A 22236-nucleotide genomic window follows, 5' to 3' on the forward strand; every position below is an offset into this window, starting at 1 on the left:
CAGTCTAAGTAACATTCTCTCTCTCTGATGTTCTCTCTTTTTTGTAGGTCTGCCAATGTCTCCTCTGAACCACCTACGTCTCACCCAATTGCACAGCTGTATCTTGTTTCATCTTCTCGGTCTCTCCCATGTCCATCCTTGTCTCTTCTTCAGCTCCTTTCTTTGACCAATCAGTCACTCTTTTCTCCACCATTGTCCCGCTCTTCCCTCCCCACCTCCTGTAAACTGTCTGTCTATCTTCTCACCTCATTCATGTTCTTGCTTTTTTGTTATCTCTTATCTCTGTAGTCTCAGTTTTATTTTCAATGCCCCATGTCTACAATGAATGCAAAAGGCTCCAATAATTAAATGGGATAACAGTGAAGTCTTCTGTATACATGTCAAGAGTCACCATGCACAAATTGTATGTCATGTTAATGTGATTTATAAAGTGCATGTATTCTCCCAACGTGGGCATCTTGACACCAGTCTGAGAGACCCCAAGAGACGATGAACCAAAGAGATTAGTTTAGGTAATGATTGTTCCGAGATGTGTTTTCAGGTGCTTTCTGGATGTAGCATGTGAGGATATTCTTCTGAGTGCAAGAGGGATGGTATTCCATATCTTAGCACCTATGTATGAAAAAGGTTATCAGCTGAGATGAGAGCATCTGTACTTTGGTCCAAAAGAGAAGTTCCAAAAGTATTTGAACAACTGAAAACTAGGTGTAATAAAGGAAGGTGTCAGCCCGATCTGTGATTTATGGATTATGCACAGACTGTTAAACCAGTTTGCACCACATTGATTATGTGGGGGCCAAAGGACAGTGTGTTGTGAAAAAGGAACCAAGATTTAGCACCATGAATCCCGAAGGCAGCATCGGCCAAAAGCAGGAGGCTACATGGCATGGCTCAGAAAGTTATATTCCTTTCTATAAGCAATAACTTCTGTTTTACTCGGATCGAGTTTTAACAGAGTATTGGTTTACCCTGTAGCAATATGGTTCAAAGAAGTTTGAACGGTTTTAGACAGAGATTTTGTTTGGGCTTTGTAATGGCAAAAGAATGTTGGTGTCATCCACATAGTTGAAAAAATCCAGGGGCCGATTCCTTGCATAGAGAGGGGAAAGAGAAAGAGAGGATTTGCCATCCTCCATCCCTCTTGGTACCAGGAATTTGGTCCAATAAAGTGCAAATGTGGAACACAAGAAAGAGTTTCCCCAAGGAACCATCTACTACAACTTAGAAAACCTGATTGCAGACTTGCATCTCATTCTCTTTCCTTCCCTCGAATCTTCCCTATGATCCACTCTCTTCCCTCCTCCTTCCCCTTAGCCTCCCTCATTTTCACCCTATACGCCTTCTGTTTCCCTCCTCCTTCCCTTCCTCACCCCTTCCCTCTTCCCTCTCAGATTAATTGCTGTACTTACTGTTTTATTGGTTTGATTTATGATTGTAAATTGCTTCTATTGTTATAATGTTTATATGTATTCTGTTGTTATAATGTAAAGCACTTTGGATTAAAGCGCTATATAAACACAATAAATACAAATACAAACACAAAATATCACAGGACTTGCAAAGCTATCTACCAGGGCTTCAAGCACTAGCAGAGGGGAAGCAAATGTTACTCCTAGTTACTCCTAAATGACACACACGTCTGTCACTATCCCTGTTCCTGTAGGTTTCCAAGCAGTTCCAATAGACACCTACCTCTGTGATAGTTTTGTTAAAATTAATAAAAAGTAAAATGAGTGTGTAAGAATTCACTTTCATTAGGGCCGGAATAGACATGAAAGTCCCCTAAAAGTAGTGCTACACCAATCCGACACAAAAAATGTATCCCACAGGTATCGGCTGGGCTAGCCATTCAGAGATTTGTGAGATCAAGGTAGGTACGTTGATCGCTCCAACATGGTGGCAGCACTGACGGTAGATGACACCCACTTACACTGGGCAGATAATTCTGCTTAGAGCCTCAATGAGTGTTTAATCACGGTCTTCTTCCCTCACAGATAACCATCAGCAGCCGCTCACCAACTACTACCAGCTTGGGTTGGATATCCTTGCGCTGTGCCTGCAGAATGTGATTGCAAACGTCTCTGTTGTTCTGGATACTACCTGTGCCAGTTTGAAATATGGGCATGGCAAAGTTTTTTCGGTCGGTGAGTCAGGCTTGTTTCATACTTTTGTGGTGTGCAGTGTGTGCTTTCCTCAGAAGAATTAAATGTCACGAGGGACTGCTCCTCTTGCTCAGATCTTCATTCAGAACTAGAATGATTCTAGGGGGTTTCTACCTAGTGAACACACTTAATGATGGCTTACAATGTTGGGAAGAAACAGCCTAATCGATGCTACTAACAGCAAGTTGTTTTCTTGAGGATTATGTGTTCTTCAATTACAGACACTGCTGCCGTCGTGGTTTTGGGATTAACCTGTGTGAAGAAGACAGGGACTCTGACCTCTGAGGAGATTGTAGCCATCAAAGAAACCTTGCGCTCCCTGGTACGGAAAATTCTTCGGGGGAAAAAAAGCGATGGAGTGATTGGAAATATCTACAGCACCGGGCTAGCCATGCAGGTGAGACGCCAAAAGGGATGCAAGATCACCTGAGGACTGGTTGATTCCGATCGGCCTTCCAAGAAAACAGACTAATAATCTCATGATATATGATTTTGCCTTCCTCACGCATACTACTATTTGGGTGCTCAGAAGTGGCTATTGTTGTCACTGATCGCAGTACAAATCATCAAGAAAGAATCAATAAATATATAATCACGCTCTATACTAAAAGCCTGGTTTTGATGGGCAGTGAATATTCCTGGCAAATAGATGCATGCATACCGGATCCAGAGATTCCGCTACCTCTGCGGTACTCTGATCACACTCTCCACAGTCCATGGGGATGCAATAGGGAGTAACCATATGCGTGCGGGGAACATGATACAATCACGCACATCAGATCAGAGTTTCGGCTAGCCCTCTGGTATTCTGATCATGCTGCACAGTCCATGGGGAGACAATATGGAGTAAGCACATGCATACAGGAACACATCATGATAGATCCATGGTAAACCAGATCAGGAGGTTCCGCTAGTGCTGCAGTATTCTAGTCATGTTCCACAGTCCATGGATGCAATGTGGAGTAACCACGTGATAAAGTGTGCATACTGGACCTAGAGGTTGGCTAGTCCTGCAATATTTTGATCATGCTGCACGGTCCATGGGAATGCAATATGGAGTAACCACATCCATGCGGGGACACCACATGATAGATCCATGCATACTGAATCCAGAGGTTTGGCTAGTCCTGGGGTTATTCGGATCGCACTCCACAGTCCATAGGGAATCAATTTGGAGTAACTACATGCATACAGGAACAGCTGATGATCTGGGTATGTTACCGCACACATGCCGTAACTCTTAGTTCTTTGCGTGGCGGATATGTGAAATAACGGTTGCCAGTTTAACAATTACTCTCTTTCCAGTGCAATTTGTCGGATTATACCAATGCTAATGCTATTGAAATTGCTATGCATTACTGCACAAAAGTGCTACCACATGTGTTTCCGGCTATGAGCATAGCTGCAGTAGTTCTCCCTGCAGTGATGCATACAAATATAGGGCGGAGTACAATTTATGGCGAAAGACATTTTGCAAGTAGATTTTATTACATTGCAAGCCTTAAAATGGGTGCCTTGTAGACTACTTTACTCAGCTGTTGTAATCCCTGCCCCTTTTGCAACATAGTCATAATTTGCAAAAAATATCTAAAACAAACTAGGTCGTTTCAAACGTCTGAAGGTTCTAATGAACAAATAAATATGATCCAAAAAACATGTGCAACCCCAATAAGACACACACATGTAATGTATATTAACAGTCGGGGGAGTGCTGGCCAACCAACCAGGGCGAGATTCAGAAACTGCACTGCCGCGTGGGAACATTGACACAGTATTAACAGTAGGGCAAGGTTTGCCCTGGGGCAAAAATTCATTGAAACTTTTTCCAGCACTAATATAGTGAAAAGTTGCACTTGCACCAGTGCAAAGTTTCTGTAATCTGGCTGGCTCGCACCCTCTTCGGTAACTGCAAGTATTGCTCCAGAGCTCTGAGCCACCTAAGCAGCTGTCCACAGCTCCAGCTGTGTCCCATTTCTCCTAATGTACTTATCCTGCCGTGCTCCCTGCGCGTTCTTCCTCACTGGTGACTCCATCCTCTTCTGCTCTACGTGGGCGCCATCGAATAGAAAATGGCTTCCTCATTTCTGAAGACACTTTCTTTCATTTTTCTTTCCAGCCATCTTTGCATGTTTTTAGTTTTGAAGGTACCTTGTTTATTCTCAGAGGACTTTACAACTTCCCTCATTTAAAAAAGAAAAGCACCTGGGTGTTCGGCTCAGTTTAATAGCAATGAAGCCCACTGGAGCAGCTGACAGCGGACATTACAGGCGCCATAAACCGGTCCTCTGACCTTTAACTTGACCCCAGAGCCTTTTGCAGCCTGAATAGCTCCATGCAGCATGCTTTTTATCCATAACAGTGCAAAAGTGAAAATAATAATGGCAAAAGCAATGTAACTTATTAGAACAGTAAAAAACATGTTATTGAGTATTACAAATTGTGCAGCAGAAAAAGAATCAACCTAAAGAGTGTATTTTAAAATTCCCTCAAAATCTAAACATTAATTATTTATTATTCAAAATTACAAAATATTTTACTCCAATACATTGTTTAAAAAATGTAAACACATTTCAAAATATTTAGATTCTCCAGTGTTCTGATAAAATCAACGGCCCTCTCACCATCATCTGGCATTCAACTCTCCAAGGAAAATGCCAATCCAACTCAACTTTGTTCCTTAGGCCCAGTGCACTCTAGTCATCCTCTAACACTAACATCCCAGTGTTCACAAGCGTGCGTGTGCATATAGGGTTTTCTATGTTGTGAATGCAGCTGGGAATCAGAGCACTGCACAAAGATGAGGACAGGAGCATCAATGAAGAGAGAAGAGAGAGAGGAGAAAGGAGTTCAGTTGAGGTACTCCCAGTAACTCAGAAGCCCAAAAGCAGCCCAAAGCCTGTCTCTCACCTTGAGTGACCATTCAAACCAGCTCGACCCTCCTCGACTTACTTTGAGCCACGCCAGGATCTGCGGTGCAGACTTTGGCCCTCTAAGTGCTTTACCTGCTTTTTAAGACATCCTGACGCCAATTCAACCCATTCAAGCCAATCATCTCCCCTCGACTCGACTGCCTACTGGACTCAGTGAAGCGATCAACTTGCTGCATCTCGACCAGCGATTTGATGGCTTCCACTGAGCATCTTCATCGATGACTCGATCGAACGAAAGCATTATCTCGATCCAACTCATATGCTGACACTACATGCTGGAAGCCATCAAATAGATACGTCTCAACGCCAACTCGCCATTGGGAAACATGACTCAACTGTCTCAACACTCCACTGCAGTAAAGTCCCCAGAAGCCTTGCTTCATGCTGGTGAGCCCCAAAGAGAAGCGGCTTATGGTATCTGAAGTGGTTCTGTCTCCCTCCACCTTAAATGACCCTAGTAACTTGTAAATCCCCCTTCTCTACCTTTTAAAGACACCTTCAATAACTTTGACAATTGCTGCTGGAATCATTGCCGGAACACCCCTCTCTACAAACCCAGAGTGCCTTTCTACAGACTGCTTTCTCTGCGTTTTCTCTTACAGAGATAAGTCTTTAGTGTTATTATAAATTGGGTACATTTTTGTTAGTTTAATGAAAGATCCAATTTTCGTAGAACCTTGGTTGGACATTCTTTTATTTTGGTGCCACAGTACTATTGTTTTTTTGGTTGCTTCTGTGCCAGCTCACACCCCTCCTGAGGACTAGATTCTACCTTCAGCCTGTGTTACCGTAAGAGGCAAATGAGGTATACTGGTTGGCCAATGACTGTTTCACCTTTACGAATGAGATCACTGCTGATTTAGTAGTAGAGTTAGGCAGCAGCGTAGGAGTTTTATTCACTCCTCATCCCTGTACTCCTAAAGAACAGTAGTCATTATGTCACAGTGACAACACAACAACATACTATAACAGGACAACATCACATGCACAATGCTCAGCGCCTCAATGCCTCAGGGCTGTATGTGTGCTTTATAAATGAAATAAATAAATAAATACTATATCATAATCTATGTTGGTAATTGATAAGAAAACCTTTAAAAAAACTGCAGTACCCTATTAACTGTGATTAATGCTTCCAAGCTGAGGCAATCTGCCTCACTGATGAAATTAAAAGAATTGTTCAATCTTGAACCCACACTCACAACAATGATTCTCATTTAAACTCTTAACTGTTCTTAATTATAACATCTATTTGTCCAAAAAAAAAATACATTTTCATCACAAACGTCTTAAGATTTGAACAGTATTCTATGGAATCTGTTGCAACAGGTCAAACTTTCTTGTAACATTTGATGTTTGAACTTTCAGTGTAATCTTCACAAAGGAGTTGGTGCAATTTCCAAACATTAGACATTTGCACAACATTTGTTTAGGATATGGCTTTCACGGGGTGCACTGCAATGCAGACCAATGAATTCCAAATCAATGTACATGTCAAGTAAATTGTAGCAAAACTATTGTTTAGCTGACCCGGAAGCTCACCTTCTTACCTAGTACTTCCTGTTCCAGGCTCTGCTGTTTCTCTTTCAGGGTCTTCTCACTGGTCTTCCTTTTTCCACTCCACAGGCTCTGTTTGTGTCAGGATATTACTACACCCCGTCACAGTGGAACTGTACTCAGACTCTGGAGGCTGTCTTAAATGCGATCCCTCAGGGCGCGTTTGATAATCCTCCTATGGCAGCATCCCAGGTCACTCCCTCCCTGGGTGGCCGGACATATCTGGAAGTCAAAGGCCTTGATTGCGCCAACGACACAGGTAAGCAGACTTCACATTGTAGTAGCGTTGTGCTAATATTTTGCTTTTCCCAGAGGCACCCATGGCCATAGGGGCAATTGTGGAAAACCAGTGCCTCTGAAAGATGTTCTAGGCTGGAGCAGGGTCAGTCACGTGTCAGGCAAATCTGCAACGTAACTGAGTGTTAGCCTTGCTTAATATGTAACTGGTTCCAGTCCAATACCTCTTTCTGGGGCACTGCCGAGCATCTCCGATTGAATGCCAGCTCATGATAGTGCTCCCAGTAGTGAAAGGTAAGAGGATAAATCAGATCCCTGTCCCTGTTTATGCCATTTGTTAACTGCTGGCCACATGTGTGGACTGCTGTTCTTCGGGTGTGGGCTGCTAGCCTTACTGTGGACTGCTGGTCTCAGGTGTGGACTTCTGATCTCACATTTGCGGATGCCTGGTCTTTGATGTACACTGAGGATTTCACGTGTGGGTTACTGGATTCAGGTGTGGATTGCTGGTATCACTTATAGACTAACAGCATCAGATTTGGACTGCTCAGATGAGATTTGGTCTCATCTGTCAACTTCTGGCTCAGTTGTGAACTGCTGGTCACATGTTGATTGCTAATTAAGCAATAAGCCCCGAGCTGGGGGGCATTAACCTTTCAGGTAATGCCCCAGGGCCCATAGTCACAGGCCCAAGCAAAGCGATTTCCTTAACGCAGGCCCTGGGGCATTACCTGAAGCAGTAATGCATACTCAGCTTGTGTCGTATTGTATTAGTACCCCTGCCCGTTAGACTAGGGTAATAAAACTGTCTTTTTTTCAGTTGAGAAACAGCTTTGGCATTTCGCAACTGAAAAAAAAGATGGCTGCCACACATGGTCCCTTCTCCCTTTCCATGGCAGCCATTGAAATGTGATTTTTTAAAAAAAGATGTCCTCCAGGGAACGGGGAGAAGGGACCACATGTAGTGCCTTCTCCCTTTCCATGGTGGCCAGGACGCAGCTGCAACCAGCCCGATGAAAGCTTTTTCAGGGTGATAACGACCCTGCGAAGGCCAATCAGATTGCTTGTTGCAAACTGATCGTCCCTCGGCAGGTACTAATATCTTTTATGTGTTGCTAAAATTCCTCAAGGACTGCAATCATCAGGTTTGGATTTATCTTCGAATTTCTTGACTGCTGGTCTCAGGTCTAGAATGCTGGTGTCATGTTTGGACTGCTGCTAACAATTGCGGATTGATAATCTGGTGCCACATTTATTTTCCATTGTTAGTTTAATTGTGTGCACATTGTTTGTGCACTTTTGCTCCATATGTTTTTTACCATGTTTTCTTTTAATTGTGGGGACTACCCCAAATCCACCCTCAAACCCACGCTTGACTCCCTCATCCCCCAGTCCCAAAGCCTGTCCTACCCCATACGCCGACACACACATATATTTAAAAAATAAAATGTGATGAAAAATGTATCGAGCCAAAGTACACTCTCGTTTCCCTTGGGGTGTTCCCTCTAGCACAGGCTTCTGTAACCCCTATTAGTGCTACTGACTGGTAACCCCTACTGCCTACGATCTTCTTCCTTCTCTGTTGACGGTCTCCCTAAATGCAGGCTCTTACTAGCCCCACTCTACAGAAGATAGGCAATAGTGCCTTGCACTTACTTGGTTGGACCCACCTAAGACCAACCACTCTCATCTCCCCGTTCTACTCTTCTGCTCCTCTCAAACATTCTGTCCCTCTGGTGTTTAACTCTGCCGTCCTACTTTCTCCACTCTTTGATGTTAACTATTCTCCTTTTCCTTCCACTCTACTTCTACCACTCCTCCTCACCCTACTACTCCTCCTCCTTCCTCAAACTAGTACTCCTCCTCCCACATGAATACTGCTCCTCCCACATGACTCCTCCTCCCCTACTACCACCACTCTCCTACTACTACCACTTTTCTTCTGCTACTACTACTACTCTCCTCCCACTACTCCTCCTCTTTCTTCCATTCAATATTACTCCTCTTCACCCACTCCACTACACAAACATCATCCTTTCACCAACTAGGATTTACTTCACATTCACTCCTTAAACTGACTTATAGACATCTATGACACAAATATGCACACACGCTCCTTCCTTCCTCCTACTGGTCTCTTGGTCTACCGCCACTTCTGATCCTCCCCAGATAACCCAAACTTCATGTTTTCTGTCCCCTGCCTACATTTCCTTCCCTCTGCCAAATGTTGCATTTTAGAGCATACTAAATGAATTGGGTAAAAAGCCAAACAGTTTGCAATTGGCGCTGGGGGGACAAGTGGGAAAGCATGGTATTTTTGACTGGACATCTATGATACCTAGTAAAAAAAAATAACATGTACCCTGGGCTCCACAGAGCCTTAGAAGGAAAGCTGATTTTGGCAGAAGGGTAGGAGGATTGTGCAACACAGTTTAAAATGCCTTTTTTGTACAACCCTCCCTCTCCCTTCTACCCCCCACTCAATAAATCAGCTCAACGGACCAAAATAAACATAAAAACACACACACACACACACACACACACACACACACACAAACACACACACACACACACACACACACACACACACACACACACACACACACACACACACACACACACACACACACACACACACACACACACCTATTACTCTATCATTCATACAAGCACCCATCCCCATACACTCACTCATAACATAAGCATAGACACATCCATACACATATTTAAATAAAAATAAATTAACATAAACTTACCTTCTGCAGGGGCCTACACGTGGGTGCAGAAATGCTGTGCTCCAGGTTGCTCTGTCGTATGTGCGAGGAGGCGCAGGAGCGCCCCCCTCGCATATACAGACCTGCAATGCCCCAGCCAGCATTTCCAGTGAGCTATGCAAGGTTGGCGAAGCAAAATGCCCCCAGTGTTGCATGGCTCAGTGGGCTGCGGCTGGGGAACTGAACTGATAAAGGGAAAAAGTGTTTCCCTTTGACAGCTCAGCCAGCCCAGGAGCACTCCCTCAACTGGAAAAAGCAGCTGAGGGAGTGCTCAGTGTTTCATTGGGCTGGCTCCTTGGCTCCTCCATAATGGGTGAGGGGGCCACTGGGTGGACGCCCCCTTGCCCATTATGGATGAGCCGCCAGGCTCGGACTGGCCTATAGGGCAATAGGGCGATGCCCGTACCAAAAATGCAAAATGCTAGTGTAGGCCAGTCAATATTAGTCACTTTTTTGGCCAATGTGTGCCAGTTTGATGTGTTACTTCACTATTCAGCTAGTAGCTTTGACCATTGTTGCTGAATAAATATTCTTTAAATATCACAATTTGCTTACATTTTCACAGAAAACAGCCCCTTGTGTACTATTCAAACAGTCTCTGATTAAAGGGATGAATATCCATTTGCAACTGCAGGCCAATTTTGAATTGGTTCCTGAGACAGTTTTATGGCCCAGTTCGACCATTTGAACGACCCCTGCCCATTTCCTCCAATCTAAACTCCCCTCCAAAAAATAATTTTTAAAATGTTTTTTTTATTTTTACATTTCATGCTGGGCTCTCACGCCCCCACTGGGATGCAGCCGCGCCTCCCACAGTTTGAAGACCTGTGGCATAAGGTAATGCACCCGGGGCCCTTAACAAAGGACCCGGGGGCATTACCGGATGCAGTAATTGCCCCCAGTCGAGCAGCTTATTGCCATTAGTTCCCCGGTCCGTTAGACCAGGACGCTAATGGTGTTGTTTTTTTTTTAAGTCACAAAACTAAAAATAAATTCTGCCACGGACAGGTACATGTAGTCCATTTTATCTTTCCATGGCGGCCATAGTAAACAAAAAAATGGCTGCCATGGAAGGAGAAAAGGGACTGGTCCCTTCTCCCTTTCCATGGCAGCCATTCCGGAATGAAAATGCTGTCGGGACCGAGAGTGAGCTGCACACCGTTGCGCACTTGGAGTTACCGTGTAGTAAGTTTCGGAATGTAGCCAATCACAGGTATGTTCTTTTCTTTTTTTTTCACGCCCGGTGCTAATGATCTATCTTCCCCTCCTGGGTGGTGTATGTGGAGGGAAAATCTTTACTAGGGGGCTAAGCCCCTTCCTGAAGGTGTTACATTAAAAAGGCCTTAAATAGGGAGCTAAGCTCTGCCCACTTTTTGGTTTGACCATGGCGGGTCTGCCAGCTCAGTGTTCCTGTCTGTGTCAGGCTGTCCATGGTGGTCGTCCTCCCTGATAAGTATGGTATCTGGAGGGGGTTCTAGTCCCTCTCTCATGTCTCTAGTGGTTTAAGATTGAACAAAAGTCTCTGGTGTGTGCCGAAGCAAGCCTATAATTGGCACATGCCAGCGTGGGTCCTGCAAAGCTGCTTTCCCTTTGCCAAGCTCCCCCTGCTGCAGCTACGGCTGCAGGACACTGTCTTCACAGTGTCTTGGAGGGTTGCTTCCACTCACAGGTGTCTGAGTCTCTGTAGCTCTAACGTAGACATGGGGTAATGGTTGGGGTTTGACTCTGTGCTGCTCGTCTGCTTACAGGCTCTACAAAAGACAGAAAGAGACAGGGGAGCATATTGGAACTGAGGCATGGCATGTGACACAGATGGACTATGTGATAAACACAAGACCCACTGACCCAATGAGTAACCTCAATGCACACTTTTGTACCCCAATGCACACTTTTTGTGGGTGGCTCAGATAGACTACACCACATGACTCTGACACAAGGGGAAGGGGGAGGATTGGGTCCCTGCCAGTTGCCTACCCCCCTAAGGGCTTGTGGCATGCCGCTCTCTCGCCGTTTGACAAGGCCAGTGTACTGGCTTTGTCACACTTCTTAGCCCCAAGCATGGTAGATGTCTAGTTTTCTGTATAGACATTATAGACCTTGTGGACTTTTATGTATAAGGCTACTTCGCAGGGGAGTTGCTAGGTCTGGAAAAGACCCGGGGCTATGCTGATGTCGAAACTTTTGGGACTGGGGGCTAGCTAGTCTTTTTGCTGTAGCTCCTGAGATTCTATCCGGGGCTACAACCAAAAGATCAGGGGCTTTAGCCCCCTTAGCCCCCCCCCTAGCAACGCCCCTGCTACTTCGTCTATTTAAAACGCTGCATTGGTCTCAAGCACCTACTGCCATTCACCATATAGATTCAAGGGTCTCATCTGCTGGTGTAATGTGTGGATTACTGATTTCACCTGTGTATTACTGTTCTTAATTGGGAACTGATTGCCTCACTTGTGAACTGGCGGTGTTCCCACTGCTGGAGTGCTGCTCTTCATACCTTATGGAGAGCTAGTATTACTCCTGAACGGCTGCTGTCACTTGTCAGTTGCTGGCCTTGCTTGTGAACTTCTGGAATCACTTACGTGTGAAGCATTTGTAAAGCATGTAACTGCGATAGGCATGGTCTTGAAGCTCTCGGACAATCTGGGGTATAGTATTGTAGGATCGCGGTCGTGCTTTGCACGCATAACATTGCATTATATGGGAAATTGTTATTGCAGAGATAGCTATAAAGGTGAATCATTATAAGTAAGAATAACTGACTGAAGCGCCTGTAAAGTGTTGACCTTGTGTGTGATCTGCTGCCATCCCTTGTGCAATGTGTAACTTGCGTGTTGGCTGCTGGGACAAAGGGGCACTGCTTGTCTTCCTTGCAAGCTGCCAGCTTCATGCAAGCACCACTAGGCTCATTTGTGAGTTCCTAGCCTCATGTATGAGCTGATGATTTCACTTTTGAACAGATAGCCTCATTTGTGAATCGCTGGCCTGACCTGTGAACTGCTAGCCATGGATGTAGCATGCTACCCATACCTGCTGCTTTTTCGAGGTAGCACTTCTGCTCTTATTGCCACACCTCTGTTCTGCTGGTCTTACTTCTTCTTTGCTGATCTCAGCTGTGTTTTCAGGATGGCAGCTACAGCCATAGCATCTGTGCTCTTCTGCTCTCAGCTGTACTGTGCAGGTCTCAACTGTGTTTGGCTGCTCTCTTGTGTGCTACACTTTTCGTACCTGTGCTCTAATTGTCTCAACGGTGCTCTGATGGACTCCCCTGTGCTCTGCTGATATCGCATCTTGTGCTCACCTGTGCCTTGATGATGGTCTCTCTGTACTCTGAACGTTCAGCTGTGCTTGGATGGTCTCACCCACATGTGGTGTGTTGCACTCCCAGCACTGTGCTGGTTCCATGTTTGAATTGATGTACTTACCTATACTTTTCTGGTCTCACCATTGCTGTTGTGCACTCATCTGCGCTCACTCGGTCTTCCTAGTGCTAGTTCGGTCGCAGTAGTGCTTTACTGCGCTTGCATGTGCTACAGTGGTCTTGGCTGTCCTCTGCTGATCTCACTGATGCTCTTCTGATCTCGCAAAAACAAAGAGGTGATGGCTGGAAGGTTTAGACTGAATCTTAACCACTGGCATTGCTCGGGGCAACCCTCCAGACCATCGTTCTTCGCCTGCCAAGCCATTACAGAAGGGGAAAGACCATATGCAAATCAGGCTTGGCCCCACCCCAAAAGGGGACGTCCAGCTCGAACTGCTAGGTCACATCCCTTCTGCACGAGACCACAAGCATCCCCAAACATGTTTCACCCTTGTTGGGGCTCATCAGTGAGGAGTAGCTTGGGTCTCTAGGCCCAGCAGGCACGGGACCCACGTCTGGGCATACCCGTCCCACTCGGGGTGACAAAGCAAAAACAAAGAGGTGATGGCTGGAAGGTTTAGACTGAATCTTAACCACTGGCATTGCTCGGGGCAACCCTCCAGACCATCGTTCTTCGCCTGCCAAGCCATTACAGAAGGGGAAAGACCATATGCAAATCAGGCTTGGCCCCACCCCAAAAGGGGAAGTCCAGCTCGAACTGCTAGGTCACATCCCTTCTGCACGAGACCACAAGCATCCCCAAACATGTTTCACCCTTGTTGGGGCTCATCAGTGAGGAGTAGCTTGGGTCTCTAGGCCCAGCAGGCACGGGACCCACGTCTGGGCATACCCGTCCCACTCGGGGTGACAAAGCAAAAACAAAGAGGTGATGGCTGGAAGGTTTAGACTGAATCTTAACCACTGGCATTTCTCGGGGCAACCCTCCAGACCATCGTTCTTCGCCTGCCAAGCCATTACAGAAGGGGAAAGACCATATGCAAATCAGACCCAAGCTACTCCTCACTGATGAGCCCCAACAAGGGCGAAACATGTTTGGGGATGCTTGTGGTCTCGGCAGAAGGGATGTGGCCTAGCAGTTCGGGCTGGACTGCCCCTTTTGGGGTGGGGCCAAGCCTGATTTGCATATGGTCTTTCCCTTCTGTAATGGCTTGGCAGGCGAAGAACGGTGGTCTGGAGGGTTGCCCAGAGCATTGCCAGTGGTTAAGATTAATTCTAAACCTTCCAGCCATCACCTCTTTGTTTTTGCTCTTCTGATCTCACCAGGTCTATGGTGGTCTCCCTTGTTCTCTTCCGGTTTCAGCTGTCCTTTTAAGGTGCCATCCACATCTGATGTGCTCCTCCCCCTTTTACTGGTTTTACAAGTCCTTTGCTTCCCTCACATTTGCTCTCTTTTTCTCCCATAACAAATATTGGCCTCACATGTGCTTTGCTTGTGCCCACCGGTGCTCTGCCATCCTCACCAGGTGCTCTGTTGATCTCATCTTTGTTCTGTCAGTCTCATATGCTCTTAGCCAGTCTCACAAGTAACATGAAGGCATCACCTGTGCTCTGCTCACATCACTTCTGCCTTGTTATCAGCTTACCACATACCTGCATTGCTTGTATCCCCGGTGCTCTGCCAGACTCACTGTTTGCCTGTAGATGTTACCTACGATTGGTTTGTGTCACCTGTGCTCAGCAGTTTTAACCATATACTTTTAGCCTCACATTTGCACTGACTTTCTCTCCTATGTGCTACTCCTCTCACCTCTGCCAGTCTTACCTTTGTTTGGTTGGTTGCCACCAGCGCACTGCTTGCCTTACTTGTGCTATGTTGTTGGTTCCTGTGTTCTACTTGCCTCCCATGTGCCCCGTCCGTTTGATCCGTGCTATAACTGTGCTTTGAATATCTCACCCATGCCATGTCAGAATCACCTTTGTTACACTTTTTCTGACCTGTTTTTTTAATGGCTAACTATGCTTTCTTGGACTCGTCCATATTATCCTAGTTTCACCTGCACTCTGCTTGTCTCACTTTTGATCTGCTTGTTGCATGTGTCCTCTGCTAGACTAATCTGTGATCTACTCTTCTCACTTGAGATTTGCTTTTCCCACCTGTACTGTGCTGTTTACTCCTGTATTCTGCTGGTTTCACCTGGGATCTGTTTGTTGTGTCAGTGATCTGCTTGACTCACTTGCCCTCTGCTAGTTTCATTTGTGGTTTGCTTGTCTCACTTCTGTTTTGAGGGTCTTACGTCTTCTGCTTGTCTCTTGTGTGCTCTGCACGCTTGCCACATCTGTACTCTGCTGGTTGGAGCTATGCTCTTTTGGTTGAACCTGTCCTGTTCTTGCCTGATCTATGGTCTGCTGTGCTGGTTTCAGCTATGGCCGCATTGTCTCACTCTTAATGAACTCATTTCACCTCTCCTCTGCATAACCCACCCATGTCTGGTTAGTGTGACCTGTGTCCTGTTGAAACCTCTTCCACTCTGACGGTTTCACCTGTGCTGTGCTTGCTTGTTTCATTTATGATTTGCTTATAACACCTTCTACCTTCTTGACGCACCTGCGTGCTGCCCTCCTTGCTTGTGATTTGTTGGTTTCATCTGTGCTTTTCCTTTATTATCCGACTGTTTCACTTGTTTTCTGCTTGCCTGCCTGTGATATGGTAGTTTCATGGACGTCTGATTGTTCCACCTGGTTTTCGTGGTCTTGCCTGTGCTCATCTTGTCTCATCTGTGGTCTGCTATTCCCTCTTGTGTTCTGTTGGTCTGTTCTGTGTCCTGTGGGTTTCACCTATGCTGTTCTGTTTATACAAGTGCTCTGCTCATCCCACCTGCAATCTGCCCATTTTCTCACATTACATCTGCTTGCTTTGCCTGTGTTCTGCTGGTTTTACTTGTGCTCAACTGATTTTGCCAGTGCTCATTATACTTGTTCTCTGCTGGTTTCACATGTGCTCTGTCAGTTTTACCTTACTTCCACTTGTTTAAAATTGGATCTGCTTGTCACCTATACTCTGCTTGTTTCACCTGTCCTTTGTCTCATTAGTGCTCTGCTCTTTTCACTTGTGATCTGCAAATTCGACGTGGGCTTTTCTCGTTTTATTTGCCATCTGCTGGTCTCATTTCTACTCTACTATATTTTTTTGCTACCTGCTTGACATGGCTGGTCTTACATCTCTTGTCGTCTTTCTGAAACTTTGTTTTCTCTACCCCCGGACTTTTACAGACAATTTGCCAATCATCTCTCCTCCGACACCTCCACCCGTGTCCAATGTGAGTCAGATCAATGTCTCTCTTACGGTTGTTGATGGCGTCACAAACACCTTTAACTACTCCATCTATTTAACAATGCCTGAGGGGTGCCTCTTTCTGGATGTCCTGAATAAAGCACAGAGCCTGGAACCAGCTAAATTCAGGTGGGTGACACATAGTTAAGGAAGTGAAAGGGGCTGATGCTAGTCCTATAAGAGCATGTCAATGTCATGCATGATTCATGGTGTATTTGAGTCTTCTGCATACAGTAGTACTTAGACGGTAGATGCTGGTAATAGAGCCTACTGACTTCTAGAGCAGGTTTACTAATTTCTAGGTCAGCCATATAGATTTCTAAAACTGGTATAGACATTTCTAGAGGAGGCATGCTTATCTCTAGAGCAGACATATTGATTTCTAAAGCAGCGAAGTTGATTCGTGGAGAAAGCATATTGACCTCCAAAGGGGTATCAGGTAATATTATCCCCACCAAAAATATCGCCGTATATATGGTCGTCTGGAACGCCATAGGTGATATTTTTGGGGGGGATAATTTGTGGGAGCGGTGGTTGCAGGGGAGTACCCCACACATTTAAAAATAATGCTGGGGTTGCGGGGGTGTCCCCCGCAGGGTCCATGCCTCAATATTGCCGCAAAAATATGGTGATATTTTTGTATCGCAATATTTTTTCGGGGATATTAACACATGGAACCTCCAAAGGAGGTATACTGTTTACTGAGTTCTAGAGTATTCATTCTGATTCACAGAGCAGCTTGATAGATACTGTTTCATTAAGTAGAATTGTCTATTTATAGAGACGGCATACTGATATCTATAGTAAGACTACCGATTCTAGAGAAGTCTGGCTGCTTTTCCAGACAGTTTCAAATTGTTTACCATAGCTCTCAACCATTTGTGTCACAAAGGCGGGTGAAAACACCCGATTTTGTTTTTGGCAGGTGAGGGCCGATTTAAATGAATGTGCATGCAGGAGGCTTTGGCGGGTGGGTCAGCTCTTTACGTGGCAGGTGACACCAGCCAAACGCATGTGAGTTGAGAGCTATGGTTTACACCAATCAGAGATCTGTGAGCTTAATTTGCTGATTTCTAGAACAGACATAACGATGTATGTGGATTGTTGATTCCATCCATCTGTAGCGCAGATATCTGGGTGGGAAACTTGGTTGATTTCTGCAGCCAGAGTACTAATTGTTGCATGTGCCTTGACGATATTTCAGTCCATTCTACTGGTTTGGTGGTATGCCTACTGTTCTGATAGATGCTTGCCCCGCTTAGTTGACGCTCCTGATGTTTTGGGAGGTGTTGTGCAAATCCCTAGCTTGATGACTACAGAGCCCTTGATCAATGCCTTAGCTGACTTTGATGTGCTTGTAGGTGCAGTGCAGACTCCCTGGATGATGCCTTTTATGTGCCATGCTCTGCCAACCCCGTGATTGAAGCCTTTGCTAGGCAGGTGTACATCTGTGTACATCTGTGACTAACCAACTTCCGGGGCACCAGTGATCAAGGGATGAATATCGGTTTCTAAACCATCAATCAGCCCCACACCTCTCGTACACCAGAAGGGATCCAAACAGATTGGAAACACAAGTAACTTATAAACCTCCTTATCCAATTTTGGTAACATGGACGGAACGGCAGGCTTATGTCCGCAAGGTCGTGGATCATTGGTTAGTTGCAACACAGTGAAAATACAATTATTACCCAATTATGCAATATGATATGATATGGCATTTATGACGTGCCTACACACAAGTGTTTCAAGGCGCGACGATCAAGGGAGGGGGGGAACAGAGGATAGACAGAGACAACGATCATACTAGGCCAGGTGACATTGAGATCATGGAAGGGGAGGGGGGAATGGGAGAAGTGCGGGGGGAAAGGTGAGGGGGCAGTGCATAGGAGAAGAGTAAAATATATAAGACACTAAATAAATAACAGTGCTACAAGATGGTGGCAAGTGCAATGGTAAGTGCAGTCATCAGGTGTCAAGTGTAGGTAGGTGGCTGTATTGATACAGAGACAGTGCGTGAGTGCAAGTGTTTCCAGGGGGGCAGTACAGGTGTGCAACTGGCGGGGAGGGGACCTGGGCCCAAATCAGAGTGTAGCACGGTAAACCAGTGCAGTTTCAGGTTCAGCCAGGAGGTCAGCAGGGGAGAGGAGGAGAGAAAGCAGAAGCAAAGATGAAGGTCTTTAGGTGCTTCTGGAACCAGAGATGGTTCTCCTCAAGTTTCAGAGAGGCAGTGAGGCTGTTCCAGAGTGAGGCCCCAGCAGAAGAAAGAGATCTACCACCAACTGGTTGCTTGGAGAAGCGACTGACCTTAAGGGAGATGGAGGCGGATGAGCGAAGAGCTCGAGAAGGAAGATATTTAGGAAGAGAGAGTTGAAGGTTTTGAGGGCCAAGGCCCCAGAAGGCCTTGTGGACAAAGCAGAGGGTTTTGAACTTAATCCTCGCCGCCACTGGGAGCCAGTGCAGAGATTTCAGTCCTGGAGAGATACAATCCCTGGGATTGAGGTCAAGGACAAGTCTTGCAGTCCTGTTTTGGATGAGTTGCAGAGGGCGGAGAGTAGAGGCAGGCAGATTTAGAAAGAGTCTGTTGCAGTAGTCCAGCCTAGAGAGAACTAGAGCTCTGGAGACAGTGAGTTTCTGGGGGAAGGTGAGGAAAGAAAGAATACCTCTGAGTAGGTGCAGTTGGTAATGTGACTTCTTAGAGAGGTCAGAGATGCGACGAGAGAAGGATCATGTGGAGTCGAAGATGACCCCAAGGTTTTTTGCCTCACAGGTGGGAGCAGGGAGAGGGCCAAGAGAGACCGGCCAGACAGTGACAGGAAAGGAGGGAGCAGGTATGCTGATGAGAAGAATCTTGGTCTTACTCGCATTAAGGCAGAGATCATTGGCGGCACACCACTCCTGGGTAGCAAACAGACAGAGATAAAAGAAGAAGAGGTGGCGGAAGGGTTGAGTGTCATCCGCGTAACACTGAAAGTTGGGACAGAGAGCGGCAATGCAGTTGGAAAGAAGTGCCAGGTATTGGTTGAACAGCCAGCGAGAGAGGTTAGACCCCTGGGGAACACCAGAGATTGAGAGTGAGGAGAGGAAGGACCCAAGCTGGACCTGGGAGGGTCTATCGGAGAGGAAAGAAGTCAGCCAAGCAAGGGCCTGATCGGGGATACCCAGGTTATCACAGAGACGGTTGAGCAGGATGGCATGGTTGACTGTGTCAAAGGCAGAAGAGAGATCAAGTAAGATGAGGACATAGGGGGTGTGGGAATCAAGGTTGGAGAGCAGGTCTTCATGTATGTTCAGGAGAGCAGTTTCCGTGCTCTTGGCAGCTCTGAAGCCAGAATGATGGTCATGGAGACAACCAACAGATTCAGTGTGAAGATTAAGCTGGGAGATGGCCAGCTTTTCCAGGAGTTTGCCCGGAAAGGAGTGATGGAGATTGGGCGATAGTTAGCCGGGCAGGAAGGTATTGTCCAGTCAAGGTTGTATACAAATATCGACTTTATTATTATTACAACAGACAGTTCTAGCACACTACAAAATACAACCCACCCTGTAAAGCAACACAGAGGATAGACAGTTTCACAAAGGAAAGGGATGCACTCTGGATACTGACAGGAGGGTAGTCGGTAAAGCAATCAGTCTTAACTGTTCAAGGTTATTTGGTTTCAGCACCAAGGGAGCAAGGGGTCGTAAATGTCACTAGGGGCCTTCGTAGAAGGACAAGAGGGACAGAACCACAATGTACCCGGTGGATAAGATGATCTTGATGCTCGACTGCATTGAGTCGGTTCCAGGACGCTTTGCAGCTCCTGCGATAGAGTTCAAGATGGGAGACACCTGTGGGTATCAGGTGGCAGGCAGTTCGGCAAGCAAGGCTGGATGGATGGCTGCAGGCTTGGCTACACAGTGGCTCAGGGTCAAGAATTGTTGTCTCTGTGCTGGTTGGCGGATCTGGAACGCTGGTCGAGGCGTCTCTGATGGTTTTAGTGACTGCACCATGACAACAGTCAGTGGTGCAGCCGGTCGCGGTTCGAGGGCTCGACTGTCTCAAAAATGTCCTTACAAGATGGATGCTGGTTGATGCTTGTTGTGGCTCTCCTCCTAGCTTCTTCGCAGGGCGTGTGTCATCCTTTAAGGCGAACGGACCAAAGCTGAGAAGAGTGTTTGTAGGCAGCAGCCTTGTCCTTTGTTCAGAGACTCTCTGGCACTTCCTACCTAGGAAGCTTGCTGGCAGAACCTAGCATGGTACTCTGTGTGCTGGCAAGGTACCGGTTCTGGAGCTGCTGGATGGGTCCTCTGAGTCTGGTATCTCCCTCTGTTCCGTGGGGGATGTTTAGGGGAGGGATCTTTCTTCCTTCTTGGAAATCCTAGACTTCCTGCACTGGTGGAAGCTGTAAGGCAGACTGTACCTTCAGCCAAGGTCCAAATTAGTTCTTCTTCTTACTCCATTGAAAGTAGTCTGATGATCTGCTGAGTGAGGGGCTCGGCCCTCTTTTATAGCCAAATGGGGCCCAGTGGTTGGTGTAGGCTAAGCCTACCTTAATGAACCAATCCTCAGTCCCCACCAACAATCTTCTGTTATGTGTGAGGTCATAACCAGAGTGCTTTGCAACAGGAAAGGTAAGGGGTGACAACATGTACTACTAAGTCCCACCCGTCTTCCTATCTATTGTGGATCAAAGTGTCGCTCTGGTTATTTCAGCTATCTATGACTCTTGATCAAAGAGCATGTTTCCTTTGAAGTTGGTGGTTAGAACAGACTTCTGTCTCCTTCAATTCACATTCTTCTTCCCTCTGAAAGCGGGTTCACTGCAGAAGTTGCCTACTGTAAACTGTTGCATTAGATATTCCATTCACTGCCCTTCCTCCAGAGGGGTGGGAGCTAGCTTCAAGGTGACATCAGTGAGTCAGTGGGGGCTAGCAGTAGTAATTCAGTCTTGTCCCTGTTAAGGCATAGCCAGTTTTCAGCCATCCATGTGTGGATGGTGGCGTAGATGGAGTTAAGAGTGTTGGAGCCAGCCTCATAGTTGCCAGAGAGAGGGATTAGAACTTGAGTATCGTCGGCATAGTTGGTGTACATGATGCTGAGCGAGTCAAGTAGGTTGAAAAGGGAGATAGTGAAAATGTTGTACAACGTGGGAGATAGGCAGGAGCCTTGCGGTACTCCAAAGAGGATTGTGTCTGGATTAAGAGGAGGGGTAGAGCAGGTTTACCTGAGTTTCTGATGTTGTCAATTAGTCCAGTAGGGCCGTATCATTGCCGTGACCAGGACGGAAGCCGGATTGAGGGGCGCCTAGAATGTTCTTTGATTCTAAGAATTCCTGGACTTGAAGGTTTGCTGCTTTGTCAAGGATCTTAAGCAGGAAGGGCACGGTGGTTATAGGTCTGTAGTTATTGGTATTGGATGGGTAAAGTGAGTTTTCTTTTAGAAGGGGACGAACCCAAGCTTCGTTTAGGCTAGGAGCAACCGATCCTGAGGCAAAATAGGCATTGATGAATGCTATGATGAACGGTGTGAGCAAGTCTGTGCATTGCTTGATAAGGGAGGCTGGGCAGATGTCCCCTTTGCACATGGATAGTTTGATGTTCTTCATGATCGCAGCAACTTCTGTCTCATTGACATCTCTGAACAAGAAGAGGGTTGTGTTGGTAGTCTGCTGGTTAGGAGTGGGTGTTTGGGCCGTATTGGAGAGGAATGGATTAAGTTGATTCGCTCTGATATTGTTCTGCGGGATGTCGAGCATGTGGAGCACGGCTGATTGTATGTCGGCGCACCATGCTTCATTCTTTAGGATGGCTTCACGGTGTGGTGGGACAGGAGTTTCTAACTCTCTAAAGATGGAGAAAATGTCTTTACAATTGGACTTGGCATTATCTATTCTAGTGCAAAATGAGTTGGCTTTTGCACAGACAATACCTTTTTTATATTTATTAG

General features: G+C 46.1%; 1 protein-coding gene across 1 annotated transcript in view; it reads left to right on the forward strand.

Moving 5' to 3' along the window:
- LOC138513018 (transcobalamin-1-like) overlaps positions 1-22236 on the forward strand; it is a 101231-nt gene that overhangs the window by 59576 nt on the left and 19419 nt on the right. Inside the window, exons 4-7 of the mRNA XM_069627733.1 lie at positions 1995-2144; positions 2384-2559; positions 6719-6908; positions 16247-16436. Coding sequence (XP_069483834.1) covers positions 1995-2144; positions 2384-2559; positions 6719-6908; positions 16247-16436 — 706 coding nt within the window. The remainder of the gene's footprint in view (positions 1-1994; positions 2145-2383; positions 2560-6718; positions 6909-16246; positions 16437-22236) is intronic.

This window comes from Ambystoma mexicanum, chromosome 12 (assembly GCF_040938575.1).
Source record: "Ambystoma mexicanum isolate Mex_15411 chromosome 12, UKY_AmexF1_1, whole genome shotgun sequence".
Classification (NCBI taxonomy): Eukaryota; Metazoa; Chordata; class Amphibia; order Caudata; family Ambystomatidae; genus Ambystoma; species Ambystoma mexicanum.